The sequence below is a fragment of the Orbicella faveolata genome, unplaced genomic scaffold (genome assembly GCF_042242905.1).
Source record: "Orbicella faveolata isolate gen_17 unplaced genomic scaffold, um_ofav_v1 contig_24, whole genome shotgun sequence".
Taxonomy (NCBI): Eukaryota; Metazoa; Cnidaria; class Anthozoa; order Scleractinia; family Merulinidae; genus Orbicella; species Orbicella faveolata.
The window spans coordinates 32,724,552-32,747,495 of record NW_028301552.1 but is presented as its reverse complement, the minus strand read 5'-3'; the positions used below and the strand labels follow the sequence as shown (position 1 = coordinate 32,747,495).

Genomic DNA, 22,944 nt, shown 5'->3' with positions numbered 1-22,944 from the left:
ACACGTTTATTAATACATGCCCTTTGTTTTATTTATTTTTGGCAATAAAACAAAGTATACATTGTTATGTACTTTATATGCCTTATAGATAAAACCCGCTTCATACAGCGAAAAGAATAACTGACGGATAACTTTTGTGCCAAACACCTTCCCAAAAAGTTTGTTATATAATCTGACTCTGAATTTCAATTTCAATTTTGAATTAGTCAGATGAAACAGTACATATAATTCAAATCTTATTGCACTACATTTTACTCCAGCAATTTTCCCATCTCACGATACCAAACCTAAATAAGATAGAGTCCAAACCACGGTTAAGAGGCCTGTGATCTCTTTAGAAGACAACTTAACAGCTTGTCTTCATCCCCTTGAACGGTCTCAGCTTCCCGAGTAGTTCATCCTGCATGGCCGGGATGATGCCCTTGCGGAAGGCCACGGAGAGCAACTCATCGGCATCTTTGATGCTGGGATACTGACGCATCGCCCACTTCAGGTACACCAGAAACTCGTTCCAGTCGATGTAGCCATCTTTATCCATATTGATGGCTTTCAGCGCCTTCAGCGTATCCCGACAAATAAAGCAGCCAAAGTAGGGAGCCATGAAACCATTATAGAAGGAATGGAACTTGAGATAGTCGTCAACTTCCTTATCTTCCTGGATATCCCATTTGTCCCAGATTCTGCGGACCTCTTCAATGAGATGTTGGGCGTGCGCACTTTTCACCTCGGCCTCTTCTATCACGCCTGCCATCTTGGCGGTGAGTTTTCCTCCTGCTCGATCAAACAAGAGAGCGATGCCCACTGCACTCATGTATTCTTCCTTCCTGTTGCCGGTCAGATCTTCCAGCATTTTCTCTTTCATGGTATGCGCCATTTCCATCGTAAACTGCGGATCTGCGCCAAACAGATCCACTAGCCTCTCGTGGATCATGCGGTCGGAAGACAGAGTGCTGATCCTAACTGGAGCCTCCTCGCCAAAGAACTCGGCCAGATTGAAGTCGGTCTCTCCAACTGTACCACCAGCAATGCTTCCAAAGTCGAATGCCAAGTCCAGCGCCCTTTCGCCGTAGATAACTTGTTTAGGATGAGGAGGCATTCCGGTGGTGATCTTAGTCACGTTAGATGCGGCTTCCCTCAACTGTGTACACCTGTAACTATTCTGGACTTTAGTGTTGCCCATTCGCACAAGATTCATCAGCGTCACTGTAGAACACGCGTGACCAAGAGCTGCTCCTTCTTCGCAGACACTCGCCCAGATGCCGTTGGCTCCGTTGACAAGACATTCAAGTTGTGTCATTTCTCCGAGGGCCCACTTCTTGTGGACATGAGCCAGAAGATGTCCAGACCATCCACGGGCGTCCATGATCTTACGCACACCTAAATAGTGTAATATGTATTCTTACAATGCTCTTTTATCCCTAATTATGACTCAAACAGTGAGAAGAAATTATCTCTTTAGGTTTTCTCCTATTGTTTGGGTCGTTTGGACCATAGTTAATAGAGGGGAGCGGTTATGAAACCCGAAAAAGTTCTTTGTTGTACTGTATGCTTTTGTTCGCCTTTTTGGCCTTGACCGCGCACAAAACACAATAGCTGTTTACTCCGTACTGAGGAACTAACCAATAGAAACGTTTTGGTTAAGTAAATCATGCATAGTGTATGGGCGCAAAACAAAAGATTGTGCACGGCCGTGGACCTTCAACATAAATCTTGAAATCTTTGTCTGCTCCTTTGATGTTTGCCGAGCTCCATAACCAGTCCCCTCTATCAGCTATGTTTGGAATAAGGTCCAAAATAAGTGATACAGCTTCAACTCCGTGCGACTAGCCTTGAGCTTCGAGAACATAAAAACAAAAGGATACTTCGTTTAAAGCATTAACAGACGTATTTTTTATTTTTCGAATGGGTTACATAGGCAAGAGTAAAGTAAGGTATCTTACCTGCAGTCCAAGCTCCTACTTCCTCTGGTAAGAACTTGCCAGTTGGTTCCTCGAACAGAATCCCAAAAGGACGCTCAGTAGCAGGCAACGATCCCAAGAAGTCCACAACAGTGAACAATCTTTCCATCTGATACATCATAGAGTCAGGGAAGTCTCGTAGATTAACCATGATCTTGGCATCAGGGGACAGCATCCTTCGACTCCATTTAATCCTTTCCGACAGCAGCTTGCACATGTCCTGTACAGTGAAGACCTCCCAGTTAATGGAGTCGATGGCGAGATCTATCTCGATGATGGGATTGATCAATCCAAGCGATTTCATCTTACTCAGGCCTACTGGAGTAGTCTTAGTGTCAGGGATACCGTCATTCACTGCTTCGATAACTTCAGTGAAGGCAAACAAGTTGCTGACGTCTTCCCCTCTAGCCACGAGCTGACGAAGGAAGGTGTCGTCCACGCGTGTCATGTGCGAGAAGGCTGCTACGATGATGAACTTGAATCCACACTTTTGCACCTCATTGTAAATCTTCCACTTGTTTTCTAGCGTGTGCCCTCTCAGCTGACCCACGGTGCTCTCACGGATTGAGTTGTCCAGTACAATCAAGTCCAGGTCTTTCAGTCTAGCTCGCTTGCTTTTCTCCTGGGCAATGCTCTCACCGACCTCTTTTATTACGTCTTCAAATGGCATATTTTAACAAGTTGAAAGCTGAAAAATATTAACGCAAAACATGCTAAGAGATCAACCGAAATACTGGCTTCCAAGTGATAGTCTGTATGTATACTTTGGTAAGTTACCTTCTAACAATAAGACTCGCACCCTTTATCCTCTCCGGGTAGACAATTAATAAAGAAAACCACAGTTTGGAAACAATATATATGATAATTACAGCGGTTTTCTGATGACTATTAGAAACTTGGAGACGAAAGTGTAAAACGGAATTGTTGAAACTCCAACCTCTCTAAAACATTCTTTTAAACAAAAATTAATTTTAGCACTTTAAGCATTCTTCCGAACATTCTTTCTACGGGTATTTTTATTTTATGCGAATTACTCTCTATACTCAAATTTTTAACTTTACATTTTGTCGCAAAAATTTTATCCGTCGAAGACAGCAGAGTGGCAGTCGAAAGTTTTATTCAATTTTATTTCCACCTCTCTCTGCATATATCATACATTTATAGCTAGTCTGTGCTCAGAGGGAGCAGACAGCGAACTTCTTCACAGGTCAAACACTTTATTAGACGTTTCGCCCGTTCGGGCTTCTTCAGTAACAAGTGTCACGTAGGCGAACACCTAAAATGCCAAGCCTTGGCGGTCGTTCACGGGAGGTGGTCACTCTCGAGGACGTAGACCATATTGGGTCAAAATTTGACCTCATTGGCATATGCAACTGCAGAGACTTACTCCATGTTTTAAATGTCTTATTCATGTAAAAATTGAAGTCAATTTCGAAAAAACATCCCGTACTTCGCATTGAGAAATTTCCGTCTCTTGCACAACCCAGGACATGAATGCAGATTTCGCTCTATTGCTGGTTTTCAGGGTCAAGGCATTCAAAATAGATCAAAATAAAAATCAAAACCGTTCAATAGATAATTTATTTCACAGATTCTGGGAAATAAAAGAACGTAAATATGCAAAGACTCTCGCCAAGATTCTGGTCACAGCAATTTTTCTTATGCAAGATATGCGGAGAATTTTTAACCCAAATTTATAGAGATTTGTATGGAGACGCCAGTTGGTGCCCAGCCGTATGAGCACCAAGATGGCGTCCGAAAACCAACAGAAACATCTGTCACTGACTTTTGCAACAAAATCATGAATTTATCCCTCGAGGAACTCCAAAATATTAAAATAATACTTTCTTTAAGACCTGAACTGTTCAGATGACCAAATTCCCCGAAATAGGTCACTTTTTTTAACCATCATGACAGCTCTCTAGGCCGTCATGTAATTGCCGCGTCACGCAAAAGCTTAGAAATTCAAGCGTATTGTATCAGAAAACCAAGAACCCATTCGGGGCGAAAATTTGTATGAATATTAGTTCTCAGTTACTCTTGTACATCATTCAAGTAAAATCTCAGGAAGATCAATAGTTTTGTAATTTGAATTTTAGTGACGTCATGTGAAAACCAGATATTGTCTGTCAAGTGGTTGATTACGGGAGTTTAAAAACAAAAGAAAATTTCAAACTTTTAGCTCAAAAAGTGGTCGCGGTCGCATACGAGAAGTTTTCGCTTACAAGAGGTTCAAAATATAGTATAGTGATTTCACTTACAAACTTTTGGTATTTTGGAAAACTGGTCGCTGAGGAGAGGTGGTCGCCACCGGAGGTTCGACAGTACTTGGAATAAAAATTATCTCTATGAAATAGGCTAAAAATCACAATGCATTCAAAATAACAATTGGAAACAATGAAATTAACGGTGTAAAAAGATAGGCACCAGACCACTAGGGTATTGTGTAATTACAAACGATGATGGAAAGAAAAAGTAATGTCGTAACGAAATCTCAAGCCAAAGCCCTTGAACAAAGGCGGAAAGGCGTTTTCTAGCTCAAAATACCATTCTTCGTACCAGGTTCCGAAAAGAAAGGCCTTTGAATGGTTAATAACAAAATCCTAATTATCGGCCCCTGAACTCCAGTACTGTGTATTATACTCTCAGCCCTATAACAAAATCCTTGATTGAGCCTTTGAACGGTTAATGAGATGAATTATGTTAATTAAGAATACAAAAATAAAAACTTTTTTTGACGACTCAGAAAGGAGAAGTGTTGAAGTGTTAATATGATTGTGTCCATACCTAATTCTATTTCTAGAGTTAAACTCTGATCTTTTATTCAAACCGTGAGGTCGAAGGGTGCAAAGTTGTGCAAAGTGCAAAGCTTCTCTTGTTAGCAAGCGATCGTCGAGGTTATTGTGATCACTGAAACTGCAAATTTGCTTAATGATGACGAAATCAAAATCCGACAAGACAGGAGTTTCCTTGTTAAAGTTTATATATCGCAACCTCACGAGTGTTCTTCTTTGTATTCTCATGGCTGATTTGTGGTTACGAAATCTGACTTTAAATTCGTAATCTAAAGGCTGGTTTCCATATGATCGCGGACGATCGCGGATCGCTGATCGCAGATCTTAAAAAGTTTTGCGATCGTCTGCGATCATATATGGAAACACACTTCTGTGATCGTCTGCGATCCTGCGATCGTGATCGCAGACGATCGTCTGTGATCAATTGCGACCGTGCATCATATGGAAACCAAAGCCCTGCGATCTGCGATCGAAACGTGTCCCATAATATTTTGAATTCCGACCCATGATTCAACGCTTCTTAACAAAGCCCGAATATTCGTTTGTAGCAACCGCTTATTTGTTGTAAACATGGCTGGCGTTGAACAAGGTAACGTTAGTAACGAGGAATTTACGGAGGAAGTTGCGCGATATGAGTGCGTTTACCACCGTAACAGTAAAGATTTCAAAGACAAAAACAAAAAGGCTAACTGCTGGGAAAAAATCGGGGAGAGATTTAATTTATCGGCGGCGGAGGCGGAGATCAAATTCCGCCACATAAGAACTGCGTATGGTCGTTATCTGAAGCGATTGAAAACGCTACCTTCTGGATTGGGGCGAGATGCAGTACTAAGAGAATTTCAAAATCTGGAATAACTCAATCCACATATTGCACACAGGGGTTTTGCTTGCAGCAAAATTTCCTCCTCGACGTCCGCCATGTTGTTTGTTGCGATTTTCCCGTCAGTACAACGCGCGTGTAATTTCGACACTTCCGCTGACTGAAATATATGTAACAGTCGGCTCTGCGATCGTTTGCGATCGTCTGCAATTAGTGTAAACAACTCTCTTTGCGATCGTCTGCGATCCGCAATCGTCTGCGGTCGTCTGCGATCATATGGAAACCAGCCTTAAATATATATAGATTATCCCCGCGCTTTTTTTTCAGACCTTTTATTTAGCACCATTCTCTCATTTTTTCTTCAAGATTTCGTGGCTTAGTGAAAATTAAATTGCCGCCAATGATTTACAATAGTAGGTTTCAAGCCACAATGTTTGATTTCTAAACGAATAATTTACGTTCGAAGGGGATGGAAAATTACTGGATTTGTAACAGTTATGGAAAACTAGAGTGGCATTATTGAATTCTAGTTCTGATTTTCAGAGTTACTCGAACGTGTGGCAGCTCTTATTTCTTGCAGAGTTAACTTGACGGTGGTTATAACTGGAACCTAATAAACATGGATAGTGCAAATCACACTTGTACAATTTAAATTTAAATTTTTGTATATAATTTATACTTTTTAGATTTGTAATTGTAAATGCTATTCCTGTAATTCTTTATTGACTTTTTTTTTATGCTTTTTATACTGGTCACCGATTAATACCAGTCAATCTATATCTTGATCGACTGACCGGTCTTTACCAGGATAAATAAAGTTATTATTATTATTATTATTATTATTATTATTATTATTATTATTAACCGCTAGACGAACATTTGGACCAATGGAATCAGCTGTGCAATTCATCCATCGCAGAAACTGGACGTCCCTTCTTTTTTGTTCCTAACTGGCTTATCAGAGAACGGCTACGCTGTAGCGGCCGACTGTATTTTATGGCAAGATTTTCAGGTTTCCTGAGACTTGGAGGCTAAATACAGACGTGGCAGCGGCAAGAACGAAACTGACATAAGACGGTTGTTTACTTCTACACCTAGCTCTTTCCAGTCGAAAGAACTTCTGATGCCAACAATCACATTGCTGTACATCATCAACTGACAAACCACAACATTGACTGGGACTCTGCTCAGTGCTTAACCTACAGTACAAACTATTTTCAACGACTGACTCTGGAAAGCTGGTACACTAACCTATAGAACAAACGCCTCTTAACAGATGTCAACAACTACCGGCGCCTTACAAACGACTTATCCATGACGGAAACGAAACCGACAAACGGATTCCTAACAGACCGACTTAACAATACACGGACCAAAAACCGACCTATTTGACTAACAATAGACGGATCGAAGCCCACCAATGACTGATGACAAACTTTACACGAGTCTTTCAGCCAATACCATCATGGCTATACTGACCAATCACGTTCAACGGACCAGACTTATAACATCATCGACTGACAAACACTATTCACTTGACTCTGAAGATGACTTCCACTCAGGTTGTCGAAACGTCAGTCACCAACAATAGCTCTTTTCAGAACTACAATTACCCGGACGATCACACTATACGAAGAACTTCTATGTTTGCCTGAAGGGTGAAAAAAAATGTAACAAGACTTACCGACAGTTCAAAAAAATGTCTCAGCGTTCCACTCTGCCTGCGTACTGTGAAGTGCTCTAGCTGCATGGAAGAGAATAATGTGAAAAGGAATATGCGCACACTCATTTTATGCTCCTGACCCACACATTGCTACACAGGAGCCAACAGGATCGGCTGAATGTCTGCCAATACAAAGAGATTAGAATTTCTTTTGTTGGAATGCACTGTGGTGGTAACGCGTGTCTAGTTAGCAGTTTCGTTTCCTAAGTTTCCAGTTAAGAAGTTGAAATAAAGCGAGGTGCTAACATTAGAAATAGGAACGAATGCGAGCAGAAGGAAACAAATATGAGTGTAGCTGGATGGCCCCACTGGGATCCACTTATATGAGGATTTTTTTTTCCGTGCACATATTCGATGGTGTGATAACAATGTATATGGTAATTAATAGTGTCTAATTTTTTTTAGAAACGTTAAAAACTCTTAGAGACGAGAACAGGAAGACGGAATATGAAAAAAATCACCAGGGGTAGCGCCTATACCTGAAGACATCAATTTTCATTTACACTATTCTCTTGAACTTCAAATTAATAGTAAAAGAAAATGGCTCAGAAAGTTGTTCAATATGGATTCACTGGGTTTCTGATTGTTGTCTGGGATGTTTTGGTCTTAAAAAAAAATACAGCCTTTAGTAACAAATCACAAGATATTTAACCTAGACATAATTTTTGCACGTACGCAGAAAATTCGATCCAGTACTGGCAATGAACCCTTTCATTTACGCTTAACTCATCCGCCTCGCTCTGAACGTTATGACGGCTATTACAGCTACAAGTCCATTTTAAATTAAGCAAATGCCGTCAAAAAATCATTTTCGGCATTACCTTCTAAATGAGGTCAATGAGTGTTTGCTCCATTTTGGTAAACTGCAGACATTACTATTCATATACGGTCCAGATTAACCTCAGCAAGTTCAAAACCATGCATATAATTACTGCTGTTCTTAACTAAATTTTCCGCGTTAAGACTCTGAATTCTAAAAGAGAACGCATCAAAACAGAATTGTTTGAAACAAGGTCTCGCTGAAGGGGAGGTCTTATGTTTAAGCATTATTTTCTTGCACTTCAAATTAAAAGTAAAAGAAACCACCGTGACCGAAAAAAATTATTTTATGTCAAAACGGATTCACCGAACGAAGAAAAGAAAATGGTCCTTTGGCGGTATGAGGATAAACTCCAAATCCTAACTTTAACCCTCGTTAATTCGGCAGTCAGCCAGGGGCTATCTGTTTTATACTTGGACGGACAAGAAAACCTGAAATAAAAAGACTTCTCAGTAAAGAGTTTAATCTAATAACCTTATAAGAGTAGCTATAACTCTGTTCGCAATTATAACGAATTTTTTTGTAAAGACCCGCTCTCTCGATAAACAAATTTGATATAAATGCAAATCAGTCGTAAGTAAAAATAACAATGACTTTTGTTCACCACGTGGTGAATATAATGTAAAAATCTTGTTGAGTTGGAATAAAAAAACAAAAGATGACTTATACCTTGGCCAGTTCAAACTTCGCGGAAATTTGTAATGCGCTTTATAATTTGTAATGCGCTTTTGTAATGCGCTTTTGACTATTTTTATAGAAAAAGTGCAGCATAAGTAATATATGTTGTTGTTGTTGAAATTCAATAATTCATTTCCCGGAAATTTTAACAAAATTTTCGAAAAGCTCTGTGATGCAATCACCAGGCGCTATTTTTGTTGAACTGAAGACACACCCAAAGGTACACGGTAACCTTACGAATAAATGAATAAATGAGCCTAATCAGATCACTGGTGCGTTGTTCTCAATCAAGAGTAGGGTTTTACACATTGAGCTAAATTTTTCACTATTATGCTAATCAGTGTTTTTCGATATTCAATGAGTCTCATTATTACATTCTAAAGGCGTGCACTATTGTGCTCCATTATGCTTTCGTGAAAATATAATATTTTCCCTTCACAACGTCTCATTGAAATTCTCCATTGCTCTCCGGCTTGAATATTATGACATGAGTTTTTTAGTAACGAAAAAAATCGTTTGGATGCAGCAGAATTTATTGAATAAAGATACCACGGAATGACGACTGCAAGTTTGTTTTTATTTTACAGAACAATCTACGGTTTAACCGGCACAGCTTTCGACGATTTCTATGAAAAATCTCAATTACACTGTCTTCAACAAACAACTGTTCTATTGGTGCTGTCCAAATCCTAAGCGTAGAATAAATAGTTAGACGTTAATGAAAAACTGGATGTTATAGTTATAGTTCAGGCTTTTGTGGGCGTTTTCTCCTTCCGGTGTTTAGATTCTCGTCCCCAGAGCCACCCGCCCCTCTAAGCCGCGGTGGAGCCTGAGCACGAGGAAAAAGTGGCTCTGATGACACATGCATGAGTTGATCTGAGAGACTCTGGTTTCTTTCCTAAAAATATCACTGGTTGATCGCTAACTTCAAGTACAGCATTTACAAACCTTTGGGGGATTTTCAAACAAACCAAACAGGTAAATGCAACTCGCGATCAGTGGTTTACCTCTGTTTAAATTTCCCCTGCTTTGCTAAATTATGTTAGGTCTGTTAGTGCTGTATTCGTACTTACGGTTTTGTTAGAGATTAATGAGAGAACATATTCGGAAAAGAAACCAGCGTTGTTTTAGAGAAAATCTTATACCCCATAAAACCTAGCCCTTCAAATCATATGCCTTCGGAGCCAACTTTTCCTCGCCCCAAGGCCACGCCGGCTAAGAGGAACGAGAAAATCTGGGACGAGCTAAGAATCTGGCCAATTGTGACTGATTCAAACGACTGAAACACTTCGTGATCAGTTGCCTAGACACGCCTGTGTGAGTTAAGCTTAGCCAGCCATGTGGATACAAAATGCTATACTCAACACGATGAGGATGGTTGGAACATGTGATTCCAACATGGATACTTTTCCTTTAATGGTTGGCTTGCTAGCAGGTTGCGCATATTCTTTCAGCATCATCTTGACATTTTCCAGGGAACCGTTGTTCGGTTTTGGCTTTATTCCTAAAAGCTTACACATCAACGGGTAAAGATCCACGGTGTTGAATGGGGACACCTTGAGGCCTTTCTGAAAAGCAGGCCCATGGGCGAAGAACACCGAGTAGCTCTTGGACTTTTCTGCAGGCCATCCGTGATCCCCAACGGTCCAATTTCCTTGACGAACGGTTGCTCTTGACGTTCGTATGACCCACCCCACATCAGGGTCGACGAAAATTGGCGGGATTCTCCGGTTGTGCTTCCAGTGGTATTCTTCGGGAATGTTTTCTTTTTTGTACACCGTCATGTGCGAGTTCTTGGTGCGTGTGAGGTTTTGGTAAATTTCGTTTATCTTGTCATCAGCGGTCCAAATGTGGCCAACGGCTCCTCCTTCGACAAGCTGAATATCATCAAGGTTGATATAATCTTCAAGGAAAATTTGCCGGGTAGATGAAGTATCTGTCATGCTGTGGTCGCTGACGAAGATAACATTAACTTTGTCGAAGAGGTTAGCGTCCTTGAGACTGTCTATCAAGTATCCCACAGTATCACGGTCCACTGCTTCCACGGCGTCTTTGTATCGCTGCGTGGTTATTCCGAATCCGTGACCAGTGCTATCGGGTTGTTCGATGTACAATGCAACAAACCCCGGAGGGCTGTCAGACTGGAGCCAGTTTATTATCTTATCAATGCGTTGCTGCGATGGTTCGCTGTGATTTACCATGCAGTGTATGTATGGTGGCCAACCATCGCGAGTCGTATTCCTCATTTTTGGCAATTCTTTTGAATCCACCTCACTGCAGTTGACGGGACAGATTGCTGGCTTTTCGTAGAATGTGGGCTTCTGCGGGTATCCCCCGAATCCCGGCCAGAAATACACCGCGCTTCGCCCGCCACTCCTCTGCAGAGTCAGCCAAATCGGTTCGGAAGCGTTGTAGAATTTAGGATCGTAATTAGCGCAGTCGTAATCGAGAACAAACTTCTCTTGATAAACTGGATCCCAGAACGTGTTGGCGACCAGTCCGTGGCTTTCAGGATACAGGCCTGTCAGGAAGGTTTGATGATTTGGCCAGGTTTTACTTGGCACAACGGTCTTGATGTACTTTGCAACGACGCCCTGACGAGCAATGTGGTCGAGATTTGGTGTGCTTGCATATCCTTCGTCAATGTACTGCCATCTTAAGCCATCCATTGAGACCAGAATTACAGTTTCAGCTTCTTGCTTTTCATCGTTGTCAGCAAGGCTGGCTTGTACGAGGAAAGCGAAGAGCAAAATCATTTTACAGAACAAAAACATTTTGAAACGATTGAATGAAGGCTGCAGCGTCATCGTGTGGCTGGCCTGGTGAAGGTCAGGGCATTAGTGAATCATATTATTATGGTAAACATGTGAATAAATATGCTTCTAAATGCGACGCTTAATTCTTTGCGGGTTACCCCCAGGCGAAAGTCTCTGAATGAAGGCTGCAGCGTCATTGCGTGGCTGGCCTGTTGAGGGTCAGGACATTAGTGAATCGTATTATTATGGTAAACATGTGCATAAATATGCTTCTAAATGCGACGCTTAATTCTTTGCGGGTAACCCCCCGGGCGAAAGTCTGTCAGGTTACCTATAAGTCATAACTCCTCGACGAAAAAAAAAATTCGGCAAGCGCGAAACAGAAGAATTCGTAGAGCGAAGCGGTCGGTCACCGCGAGCCTATTCGCAGGCTAGAATCTTCCCTTGGTCTCTTTTGCAGCCGTTATTTGGGATGTCACGCAACGCTCCCCAAAATAGGGAGCGTTGTGTGACATCTCAAAAAAACGGCTGCAAAGGAGAGTTCTCTTACCCTAGGCCGTTATTAAAATAATAACGACATTTTGAATAGATTGGTGATCAGGGAAAATAAAAAATTTCCTTCCATTTCCTTTATTTCTACCCGAAATAGTGACGTCCGCGTGTGTGAAAAGGACTGGATGCAAGTTCAATGGTCGGCAGCTTGTTTCGCAATAACTGAGCCCACGCGCTCTGCCGCAGACAAGAAATCAATATGGCGGCCACGACGAAGCGGAAAAGAGTGAGCAAAAAATCAAAGCAAAGCTGGCGCAAACACACAGATTTCAAAGATGTGGAAGACTATCTCGAGGAAGAAAGGCGCGAAGAAAGAACTGGGTGAGTTTAGTGAGATAAAAACTTAACAGATCGAACTCAAAGTTCAGTTGAGCTCGTAACTTCTCATCCACGTGGGACGTACTAACTTTAAAGCCTACGTTTTTTTAAAGTTTATTCTTAGATAGGTATTTTAGTTCTTTAAATGTACTCTAATACAAGTATAGTGTTCCTTCGTGTGAGTTTACAACGTGAGAAAGTCTACACTGTACCTAGAAGATTCAGGTCAGCTGATATTAGTTAAGTTTACATGTAAGCTTACATGTACTCGTATGTACTGTCTTACGAGAAAATTTTGCAGTTTCCCCATAGCTTGAGAAAAAGTCACAATTTTGTTTTAATGATTGATGATGGAAGCAGTAATTGTTTACAAATAAAATGCTGTTAATGTTGTTTGATGCCTTGGTTCACGAAGTACTCTGACACATTTAGATATAAAATATTACAGTAGTCATGAAGTGGTTGTAATACGTTTGAAAAAAAAAAGAAAAAGAAAAACAGTTCAGAGGTTCCAAAAACTGAGTCAGATACAGCTTATAGATTCAAGATGGTTCAACCTTATACTGTGAAGTCCCATTTATACTTTATTTTAGGTATCAATGAGAGATGTCTCACTTAACATTTGGTTATGTTTGATATTTTATACAGTGGCCCAGTCTCAGAAAAACCAGATGAAGGTCTGTTCTTTGTTGACAAGGAAACTGAAGAAATGAGGACAACTGGTATGATACATAATTATATATATCCTACAAATGTATGAAATATTATAAAGAAAACATTTTTTTAATGGAAGCAGTCTTTTTTGGTTTTCATTTAGCTGAAATAAATATAATATAAACAAATAAGCAATGAACCTAACAAGCCATCAAACGGAAAAAATTCTGACATAAATTTTATGAAGTTAAATGCAATTTTAAAACAGAGTTAACGACAAGGTATACAAGTCTCACCTTAGAATTCTACGTGTTCTTGGACCAAAGGGCATTGTAGCAGTTTGCATTTAGTCAGCGCTCTCTTGAGCATTAGATTTTTCTTAAGCATTGGGGACTTAATTCACAGAGACTGTTTCCCATCCCCTGTCCTTCCCTCTCATTCCACTGTTTTTGTCAGTGTGACGGGTGTCTGTTTTTTTACCTTCCACATGGGAGCTCATGGCTGGGTTGCCAGGATTTGCCAGCCATGGGAGCAGTCTCCATCTAGCAGCTGGCTGTTGATATTAAAGCTTCTGGGTGTTTCAGGCATTCAACCTCCACGTTGAGTGGGAGTTGTTCAATGTGATAATTTTATGTACATATGCACAGGCGGGCAAAACTATTTGATCTGAAATTCTTTTAAGAAAAACTTAATTCCACAAGGTGGTCAAACCAGCTGGGCAAAATCATCCTCACAGCTGGTCAATTTGGCCGGTGCCCAGTCCTTAATGAAATCCCTGGTTTATATCTGAATTTTGTAGAAGCCAGCAATGGAAATTCTGTAGATAAGTGTAGAAAAGACATATAAGTTATCATGTTCTGTACAATCATGTAAATTGTTTTATTGATATGCATGTGTCACACTGTAAATCCTCGAATTAGTGCCCAGGGCACTTATTTCAAATTTAGGAGAAGATGGGGGGCACTTATTCGAGGGGGGTGCTTAATCGAGGGGGGGGGGGGGAGGCTTATCAAATTTTTCCCAAATCTTGGTCTGACATGATCATTTTTTAGTACATCATATATGCATAGACAGCACATAAGCTGTTTATTGACATGAAAAGCTGATCCTAAAGTTTAAATCGCGGCACCATTAGTACTTGTTATTTTTTTTTCCAAACTTAACGTGTTCACAAACTGAAACAATGTACAAATCTACTACTACACGACAAAAACTATACAGCCTTTGTTGTCTCATTACTCGTCCACAAAATGTGGAGAGGGGAGGGGGGGTGCTTATTTCAAATTTTGGCTGATAGGTGGGGCGCTTATTTGAAGGGGGCGCTTATTCGAGGGGGGTGGGACTAATTCGAGGATTTACGGTAATTGCTTAGATTATTAGTTGAGTGACATCTTTTTATTGCAGAGAAGTCTGACCAGCGCTCAAGGAAACGAAAACTCCTCAAGGCAGATCAGCTTCTTCTGCCAGAAAGCAAGATTAAACCAGTTGGAAGTAAACAAAGGAAGGTGAAAGAAAAGAACAGACGAGCTGAAAATCCCAGTGACTCATCTGATTCAGAAGAGGAAGAGGAGAAACATGGACCTGCTGCTGTCAAGACAAACAACAAACACAAAACAGTGGCAATGTTTGATTTGTGGCAAACAGAAGGTAATGCAGCATTTCAGTATGAATGTCTTTTCTAGCAGTTTGACACATGAACATTTAATGCACATTTACATGTAACGATGTTATTAATCCTTCTTAGATTTACAAACTGTGGATGAACATTTTCTCAGGACTACAAGGAAAAGTAAAGTGAAGGTAATGAAAGCATTTCTGATTCCACTGTGAAACAGATGAGGTTTGTTGTGACTACTAAGTACATGGAGGTGTTCTGATGATGAAGATAGTGGGCACGAGTAATTACATTGTATGTAGATAGCACATTATTTTTTATTAATACTTATAGTAATAATAATTATAGTTACTTTCTTTTAAGTCCAAAAATGTGGGAAGTGTTTGCACAATCTCCTGAGCCAGAGGCTCATGTTAAAAAGGATTTACTAAAGGGCATTTATGTCTGGGTTAGTACACCACACATTGTGTGACTGCATATTGAGGTGCTGTACACAATATGTAATGTGAAGGTATCTGAGAGTAAAGTGCACTTCCAGAGAATACGTCACATACTAGAACCTGCATTTTTTTCTCATATACTTATTTTGAAACAAAGGAATAGAAAAGTCTAGCCTTAAAGAAGATATAAAACCAAAAACAAACCTGGAGGTTACCATGAGTTACACACCACAAGTGTAGCAGGTCACTCTTTGGAAGCTCCATTGATTGTTAATAAGCTCTTAACACAAGATGGTTTCTAAAATTTAGGGAAAGATATTTTTCCAACAGACTTTTTAAGTATTTGCTGTAAATCTGTCAGTGACAACTTTGTCTTTCAATGTTTCGTGATCATAGAAACCAAAGACAATCAACAGGAATACATCAGAGTTAGAAGCTGTTGAAGTGTGTGTACCTGGAGCATCATATAACCCAACCTATGAAGAACATCAGGTAAAATTCCTTCTTCCTGGAACTCAGTTTAAGGACAATTCATTTCCAAGGATAGATCTGTACTGCAAATCTGCATGTTCAGGGTTGCCACTAAGCGCTGGCTGCCAGTGAAATTCTCCAGCTGAGAAAGAGGTGATTGCTGGCTGGAGTTTGGTGTGAGATCATGTCTCAGCAAAGGACAGCAAACAGTTTTTAGGTTACATGTGTACAATCATTCTATATCTGAACCATAATGAACTGTCTAGATTAAATAATTGAAGAGTTTGGAATAAATTCCTGACTACCTTGAGTGTTGGTGGCACTATAATGAGTAAGTTTTTTTTTTAAATCATAATTTTTGTAAACAACTTCAAACAATAAAAATTAATTAAATACAATAATAATAATAATAATAATAATGAGTAAAGTAATTGAAATATAATCTTGATTTGAGTACCTCTTTAGCATGTTCTCTTTCTGTGTACTAAGTCTGCCATCTTGTAAATGTGACACTTGGTAGCCCTGCATTCAAGGTGTTGCAAAAGATTGGGGACAAAATTTTGTTCCAGGTCTCTCGCGAAAAATGATGACCGGCTTAGACCTGCATGTCGAATTCAATTGGGTAAATAAGACAGTCTTGTTATTGATTATGCATATTGCTGTTTGCAGATTTTACTTCAAACTGCTCATGATGTCGAGTCAAGAAAATTGAAAGAAACAGAGAAATTGAACAGACAAGTCAGGCTCTTGACTTCTGAAGAAGCTGCCAATTTAGTAAGTACACTGCATCAGAAAGTACTGTTTGTAGATAACAATCATTGAGAATTAAAGAAATGAATTTTACTGAATTTATTTCAATGCAAGTTACATGTACATGTAGTAAAAGTTGTAAGTATTGAGTTTGATTGTTCTTGTTTGATGTTCAGCCAACATGGACAGAAGAGATGAGTCAGGGACTCTTTGCTGAGGATGACAAAGATGTGGATGAAGCTGAGAGTGATGGTGAGTATGAGGGAGCCCCTGCTGCTGCTGTGCGGGCTGTGGACAGGAAAACCAAACAACAGAGAAGAAAAGAGAAAGAAAAAGAAGAAGAGGTAGGTGTTATGTCCTGGATGACAGACTGGAGGTGAATTACTCCATCGATTCTTTTTCTTTAGTCATTATATGCCCTGACCTCAACCCACCCCCACCCTGCAGTTCCTATTATTTAGGCTTGAGATGGCCTTGCATTTTGAATGTAGCGCTGTTGTAATTAACTTTTCTTCTTTCACTGATCTTGTCAGTGTGACAGGCACAGGTTCTCAGACTGTGTTGTTGTGTTACTGCTAGCTTCAAACCTTGGTTTGAAATTTAAAGTCAAATGAAAATAATAAATAGAAACAAAACTAATAGTAATTTACACAAAGGCTGTAAACATCCTGGTAACAAATGCTGACTTTAGGAGTTAAATTGGGAAAGGATCACACCTGATGGATCTAGCTTGATTGGCACAGGCAGTTAGTAACTGAGTTGATCTGCCTATGCATTTAATGCAGCAGACTGTGAAATTGTGGTCACAGGCATCAGTACATTCGTACATGTATTTGACTGGTTCTAAATCTACAGAGTATGGTGCAAGCTTGCATGCATCTCTCAGCAGAGTACTTCCCTTGATGCACATGCTCAAATATTAATGAATTGCCCTTATCATGATCAAAACCTTGTCATTAACAGTGTTAGTGTCTGCATGTTTCTTGCAGCAAAGGAGACTTGAAACAGAAAAGAAAGACAAGCTGAGGCAGAATGAGATTTTTAGGTAAATTTGTAAGCATATACCAACAACGTTTGTGATATCAATTCCATGTCCATGAACTGTCTATATGTGTTTGGCAAAAAGGATTGAATCACATGTATTCTGGGTACAAACACATATATTTTATTGTACATGCAACTGTTGATCTTGTAAATGTTTATTGTCCAATAACTTGCTGCAGTTGCTTGCCAATTTTTGTGTGATTATTGTTTGAGGTTACATTTCCTTAAAGAACAAAGTGGTACAAAAATTAGAAAGTTCTGATGACTTATAAAAGTAAGGTGTGCTCTGAGGACTTTGAAAACGTGCCAGTTTTAAGATTTTCGCACACAATGTTAACTGTAATTGCTCATCATTCTAAAAATATAATTCTTCTCTTCTGTAACAGATTAAAAACTTTGAAAAAAGAAATCAAGATGTCTGAGCAAGAGGCTGAAGATAGAAAGAAAAAGAAACAGGAAATGACAAAGAGTTCTGCTAAAAAACCGAAGAGACTCAGCAAACATCAGTATCCTACTCTACATGTGCTTTGCACCCCCCCCCCCGCCCCCCACCTGCCAGAGGGGAATGGGTAAAGGGATATGCTCCTTGTCTCCAAGAAATTGTTAGCCATAGGTATTGCAGAGTACTGTAGCGGTTAACATTCTTTGAACGTTTATTTCATTGTGTGAATGATTCATAATGAACAGTTCTAACTTAACGTATCGCTTAACTACAACTGAAGATATGAATCTCCTAATATAGAGGTACAACTAAGTGGAGAGCTGACTGGAAATCTCCGTACATTGAAGGTGAGTAGTGCGTGACTCCAGCGTACAGAGACCTCTTGAAGTTGTTATAGTCGGTCAGTTGGGTGGCTTGTCATGTGGGTTCTGTATGTTTTCATGCAATAGTGCCAAGAGTGTGTGATTCCATGTGTGATATTTAATGAGGTTAAGGCTGCATTCTAACTTTTGTGTTCGCGTTCACAGCAAGAGGGAAACTTGTTTGAAGACAGATTCAAGAGTCTTCAGCGAAGAAATATCATTGAAGCAAGAAAACCTGTAAAGTAAGTTTTCTTCCTCGGCTTCCTTCATACTGCACTGGTGGACATGTGCGTAGAATTCTAAAATGTGTATTATTTACACAGCAGGACCTGCAGAGAAAGTAACGTCTTGACTGTAACATTATATTCAAAAAATCTACTTGTGGCCGGGACGATAACGTGGAGTTGTCAGTTCTGTTTCATGACGTCTGACTGATGTTAAAGAACTACAGTCGAACCTGCATATAACGGCCACCCACGGGACTTGAGGAACTGGCTGCTTAATACAGGATCACTAAAAATACTCACTGGGCGTGGTCTAATGTCAATTGTAATGGGCGTATCAAACAAAAACACTTTATGCAAGTGAAAAAATAGGACAGTCAGCACTCTTTCAAGCGATCAATACTTAAACAAGGTTCAGTGCCTACTCGTAACTTAACGGTACAATATACGTAACATCGTGTAAAAGTACTGTGCAATAAATTGCCCTCTACTCTTCCACGGTATACAGTACTGTGTTTCTATGACTTACAGTTTACAACAAAATATCTCAATCCGTCATTTCATAGTTGTTTAAAAAGGTAAAGTCTGCATGCGAGCCACGTGGCCCATCAGACCGGAGCTTATCCCGGTTTCTGTAGCATGAAGTGACTAGGAGTATTTCTACTCCCCCCTGGATGGGATGCTAGTCCATCGCAGGGTTACCATGCAATAAATTGCCCTCTACTCTTCCACGGTATACAGTACTGTGTTTCTATGACTTACAGTTTACAACAAAATATCTCAATCCGTCATTTCATAGTTGTTTAAAAAGGTAAAGTCTGCATGCGAGCCACGTGGCCCATCAGACCGGAGCTTATCCCGGTTTCTGTAGCATGAAGTGACTAGGAGTATTTCTACTCCCCCCTGGATGGGATGCTAGTCCATCGCAGGGTTACCCCCAGCATTAAGTTCGCCGGTACCCATTTATACACCTGGGTGGAGAGAGGCACTGTGAGAGTAAAGTGTCTTGCCCAAGAACACAACACAATGTCTCCGGCCGGGGCTCGAACCCGGACCGCTCGATCCGGAGACGAACGCACTAACCATGAGGCCACCGCGCTGCCTACTTCACAGTTGTTTAATACGTTCAATTTCATAGTTGTTACATTCAGGGTGGCCGCTTAATGCAGGTAAAAATAACAAAGAAAGACGAACATAGTACTGCTACAGTAGTGGAAAACCCCTGAAGGCAAACACCGTTTTCAAGTCACATGGGAACACTACATTGCCACCTTCTCATAAGTTGACTGAGAAGTCTCTTTTAAGTCATGGTCCAAACCACTTGTGAACACTACATATCTACCCTCCTATAAGGCTGACAACTCTCTAACGACTGCACACGTCCTCGTTTTCCGAGGTTTTCTGCTGACGGGTGGTTCGACTGTGATTTAAAGTGGTTGTAAATATTCGAAAAGACCTTGTCATGTTAAGTTGATCCTTTACTCTTGCAGACCACATCGAAAATACAAGCAAAAAACGTACAAGAGAAAATCATACGACAAACCCTGTATAAAAGAAATCTAGCTTTGGAACTGAGGTAAGAGGCTTCGTTGTCGATTTTATATGATAGTCACGCAGTGAATCAACAGACTTTGTAAGTATTTCGATTCCCAAGCTGGAAATGTTAGCCTGGAAAATTTGACAGCAATATTTACATTTACGTGTTGATGTTACTCTTGGGCTGGAATTGCAATCACGAGTGTCTTGTGTAGATATTGTACTGCACCAAAAGTTTCCGCGTTCTTTCAGCTTTGTAGACCTGGAAGATTACGTAATTGTCTCATGGACTTGATTGCATCTTTCCCCTAATACGAGTTGAGTTCTTGAGTTGGTAATACGACAACTGGTTTACCTTTCTTGTTGTTCTTACAATCTACGTTTTTTTTAGGAAAAGTTTTCTTTTTCTTGTTTCAGATGCAGAGAGTAACCGGTCCGACAACAACGTGAAGCAAGCTGTCATGGAGCATCTCAAGACAGCCAGGCAATTCGTTTTCCGAAAGACCATCGCGAGGTTTAGATTTTGGAAATCAAAGTCATACCGAAGACTGCTCTTTCCAAGCCCTAAACAGATCCAGGGATGACTTGTCTCTGTTGGTGAGAAATCGAGGCGAGTGGTGGGTTGCGTGACGATGTGGGACTGAAAAATGCTGGCTACGGAACAAAATGCTAAGTTTTAAATGAAAGACTCCCTATCTAATGCGACATGAAGTTGCTAGCCTTGTAACTGAACAGGTCATAAATATATAATGAACCACCGTTAACTATTTGAAGTTCTTTGCAAGAAATTCCAAGTTAATTACCAGATACTAAGAGACATAAAACTAAGAGAGCAAAATTTTATCGAGGTCGAAAGACCTGCAGAATTTCAAGGAATACCTATCACCGTGACCAAATTTTAATTGAAGCCGCAATTTTTAATTCAGTGGTGGCAAGCTGACGTGGCAAGGTGCGCTTTCACCTGACTATTCGTGTAATGTTTTGATTGGTCAATAGCAGTCATGAAATCTTCCAGTTCGTTAACCATTTCATTCCCGGGCTTCAACCTCAAGTTTGCTATCGTGTTGCTGTGACTGTTTGTGACCGTTCATAAATGAAAGCTATTGAGCGGTACTTTCACATGCTTCTGTTTATTATGCTGTACACGGTAGAGCGCGTCTACAAATTCAGTTGAATGCTATCGAGTTATAGTTTCTTGCAGTTTGAGTTTCTATAATTCAGATACTTATTGAACGGTGCAGAAATGGTGCAGAGTTTTATCCGTAACGGAAAGATAAAACAATTCAAACTTGGAGAGCGCGTACTTTTTCCTAAGTTTGTAATTTTTAAGTGGTGTATAGATGTGTTGGGGAAAAAAGGGAAAAAAGAAAATGTTTCATATTTATTCGATAAAAGTAAATAATGTGAATTAACATAAATTCTTACAAAAAATCTTGTTTGGATTTTCTTAAGTGAAGAAAGGTGGGGGAAGACTTCTCATGCGATCATCGACTAAAACGAACATGAAAATGGGAGAAGAAATACCGTTTTATCAAAATGCGATTAATTTGTTTTAACAAGGTGGCTTTTAGTAGTCTGCCGTGGAACAATTAAAAATCAACCAACAAATAATAACCAGATGCGGCATCGAAATAAGAATTAGATGTTTTAATATGGGCCCGCTTAATGAAAACTGAAGTGTTCATTTGCATATGTTCCTTTCTTTCATGTAGTTACAACGAACGTTTGATGAACGAGCGCCCTGCTAAATAGCTGCACACGAATGGTTTGTACTTAGGATAACGGAAAACTTAAATCTTGGCTCTTTTTCCTTGCCTGTTGTATATTTTCTCTGTTTTTTTCGCGGCACTTCTTTTTAAACTGTATGATTTTATTCTGATAGTCATCTTGCTGTTTATGTGAACATAAAAGTTCCAATACTGCTGCTTCATTAAAGTTTAACAAGTTAGATATTTAGATAAGTTTGTTTGTCTTGAGATTGGTGGTCCTGCTATGTGCGAGTTTTTATTATTATTATTATTATTTTTTATTTAAATACAACTCCTGGTGGTCGACTCACTTATGAAACAATCCGCGCAACAATGAACAAAGATTTTTGGATGCAATGTTTAAGACTGGATTAAATTTTGAATTACCAATAAACCAATACGAGATTTACGCGATAAGATCTTTTACAATCGTGATCTTTTAAGGATCTTTATGTCTAACAAAAGTATGTTGTCCTATTTTAGTATCGAGACCACTTTTTGATATAAATACTTTAATTGTCCTTTAACAAAATCGCTAAGAATCTTATTTTCTTGAAATATAGAACCATTGTCTAGCAGGCGGGTACTGAGAATATAGAAATCGACTTGCACATATTTTGAATTCGGTTTTTTCTGGCTTAGAATTGGGTAAATTCGTTCGAGTGTTTCTTAGTTTTCGTGTTAACCGGTAAAAGATATTAGTTTACGTAAGGGGCAACACACAGCTGTAGGCGTGTTGCTGATTTTTCATGTTTCTTCATTCCCACTTCACCAACTTTCCATTGGTTGTGACTTCATCTTGCTGAGTTTTATCTCAGTTTGTTATTGATAACATTACTCAACGTATAACACACGTGGTTCTTGCTTTATGCCTATAATTTCTATGAAGTTATCACGGCATTTTCTGCTTGGATGCTAAACTTCAAAGACGCTTCCTTGAAATTTTCGTTCAAACTGTTTTTCTATGGCCTTAAATTTTTTTCTCCGCCAATACTAAATTGGTCGGGAAAAAGACCACGATTTTTAATTGATCAGTGCGTCACAATTGAGCCCGCTGAAGTCACGTGCGTTTTTGTTTTTCGAGCTCGCAGTACCACTTGCTTCTAGACCAATCACAAGACGTCTTCGTGTTTGCACGCACCTGGTATTCCATTTGCCTACCAAAGTAAACCACCTGAAGACGTCATGCTATATCACGTGCCTTAAAGTTAGAAACCACAACACAGAGATTCATTTCT

General features: G+C 39.8%; 3 protein-coding genes across 3 annotated transcripts; 1 reads left to right on the top strand and 2 right to left on the bottom strand.

Moving 5' to 3' along the window:
* Positions 1-5: 5 nt before the first annotated feature.
* LOC110056026 (uncharacterized) lies at positions 6-2,643 on the bottom strand. The gene is made up of 2 exons (XM_020762462.2): positions 1,941-2,643; positions 6-1,377 (listed from the first exon to the last, which is right to left on the bottom strand). Exons 1-2 carry the CDS (start codon positions 2,626-2,628, stop codon positions 347-349), a joined length of 1,719 nt encoding a protein of 572 aa, XP_020618121.1. The 5' UTR covers positions 2,629-2,643; the 3' UTR covers positions 6-346.
* Positions 2,644-9,350: 6,707 nt separating this feature from the next.
* Positions 9,351-12,188, bottom strand: LOC110056221 (ectonucleotide pyrophosphatase/phosphodiesterase family member 5-like). Its single transcript, XM_020762678.2, has one exon. The coding sequence runs from the start codon at positions 11,599-11,601 to the stop codon at positions 10,123-10,125; it is 1,479 nt and encodes a 492-aa protein (XP_020618337.2). The 5' UTR covers positions 11,602-12,188; the 3' UTR covers positions 9,351-10,122.
* A 67-nt stretch (positions 12,189-12,255) lies between these two features.
* On the top strand, positions 12,256-21,919 carry LOC110056187 (ribosome biogenesis protein NOP53-like). Its single transcript, XM_089293021.1, has 13 exons — positions 12,256-12,423; positions 13,069-13,142; positions 14,479-14,721; positions 14,819-14,874; positions 15,526-15,621; positions 16,270-16,374; positions 16,527-16,694; positions 17,340-17,395; positions 17,781-17,900; positions 18,117-18,183; positions 18,364-18,440; positions 19,913-19,998; positions 20,376-21,919. Exons 1-12 carry the CDS (start codon positions 12,302-12,304, stop codon positions 19,983-19,985), a joined length of 1,257 nt encoding a protein of 418 aa, XP_089149147.1. The 5' UTR covers positions 12,256-12,301; the 3' UTR covers positions 19,986-19,998; positions 20,376-21,919.
* The last annotated feature ends 1,025 nt before the right edge of the window (positions 21,920-22,944 follow it).

Bases quoted from the DNA above. Each gene is read 5' to 3' on its own strand.
- LOC110056026 (XM_020762462.2), bottom strand. From the start codon at position 2,628: ATGCCATTTGAAGACGTAATAAAAGAGGTCGGTGAGAGCATTGCCCAG. The intron at 1,378-1,940 runs GTAAGATACCTT...TACACTATTTAG, and splicing joins AGTAGGAGCTTGGACTGCAG to GTGTGCGTAAGATCATGGAC.
- LOC110056221 (XM_020762678.2), bottom strand. From the start codon at position 11,601: ATGACGCTGCAGCCTTCATTCAATCGTTTCAAAATGTTTTTGTTCTGT.
- LOC110056187 (XM_089293021.1), top strand. From the start codon at position 12,302: ATGGCGGCCACGACGAAGCGGAAAAGAGTGAGCAAAAAATCAAAGCAA. The intron at 18,184-18,363 runs GTGAGTAGTGCG...TCGCGTTCACAG, and splicing joins GAAATCTCCGTACATTGAAG to CAAGAGGGAAACTTGTTTGA. The intron at 18,441-19,912 runs GTAAGTTTTCTT...TTACTCTTGCAG, and splicing joins GAAGCAAGAAAACCTGTAAA to ACCACATCGAAAATACAAGC.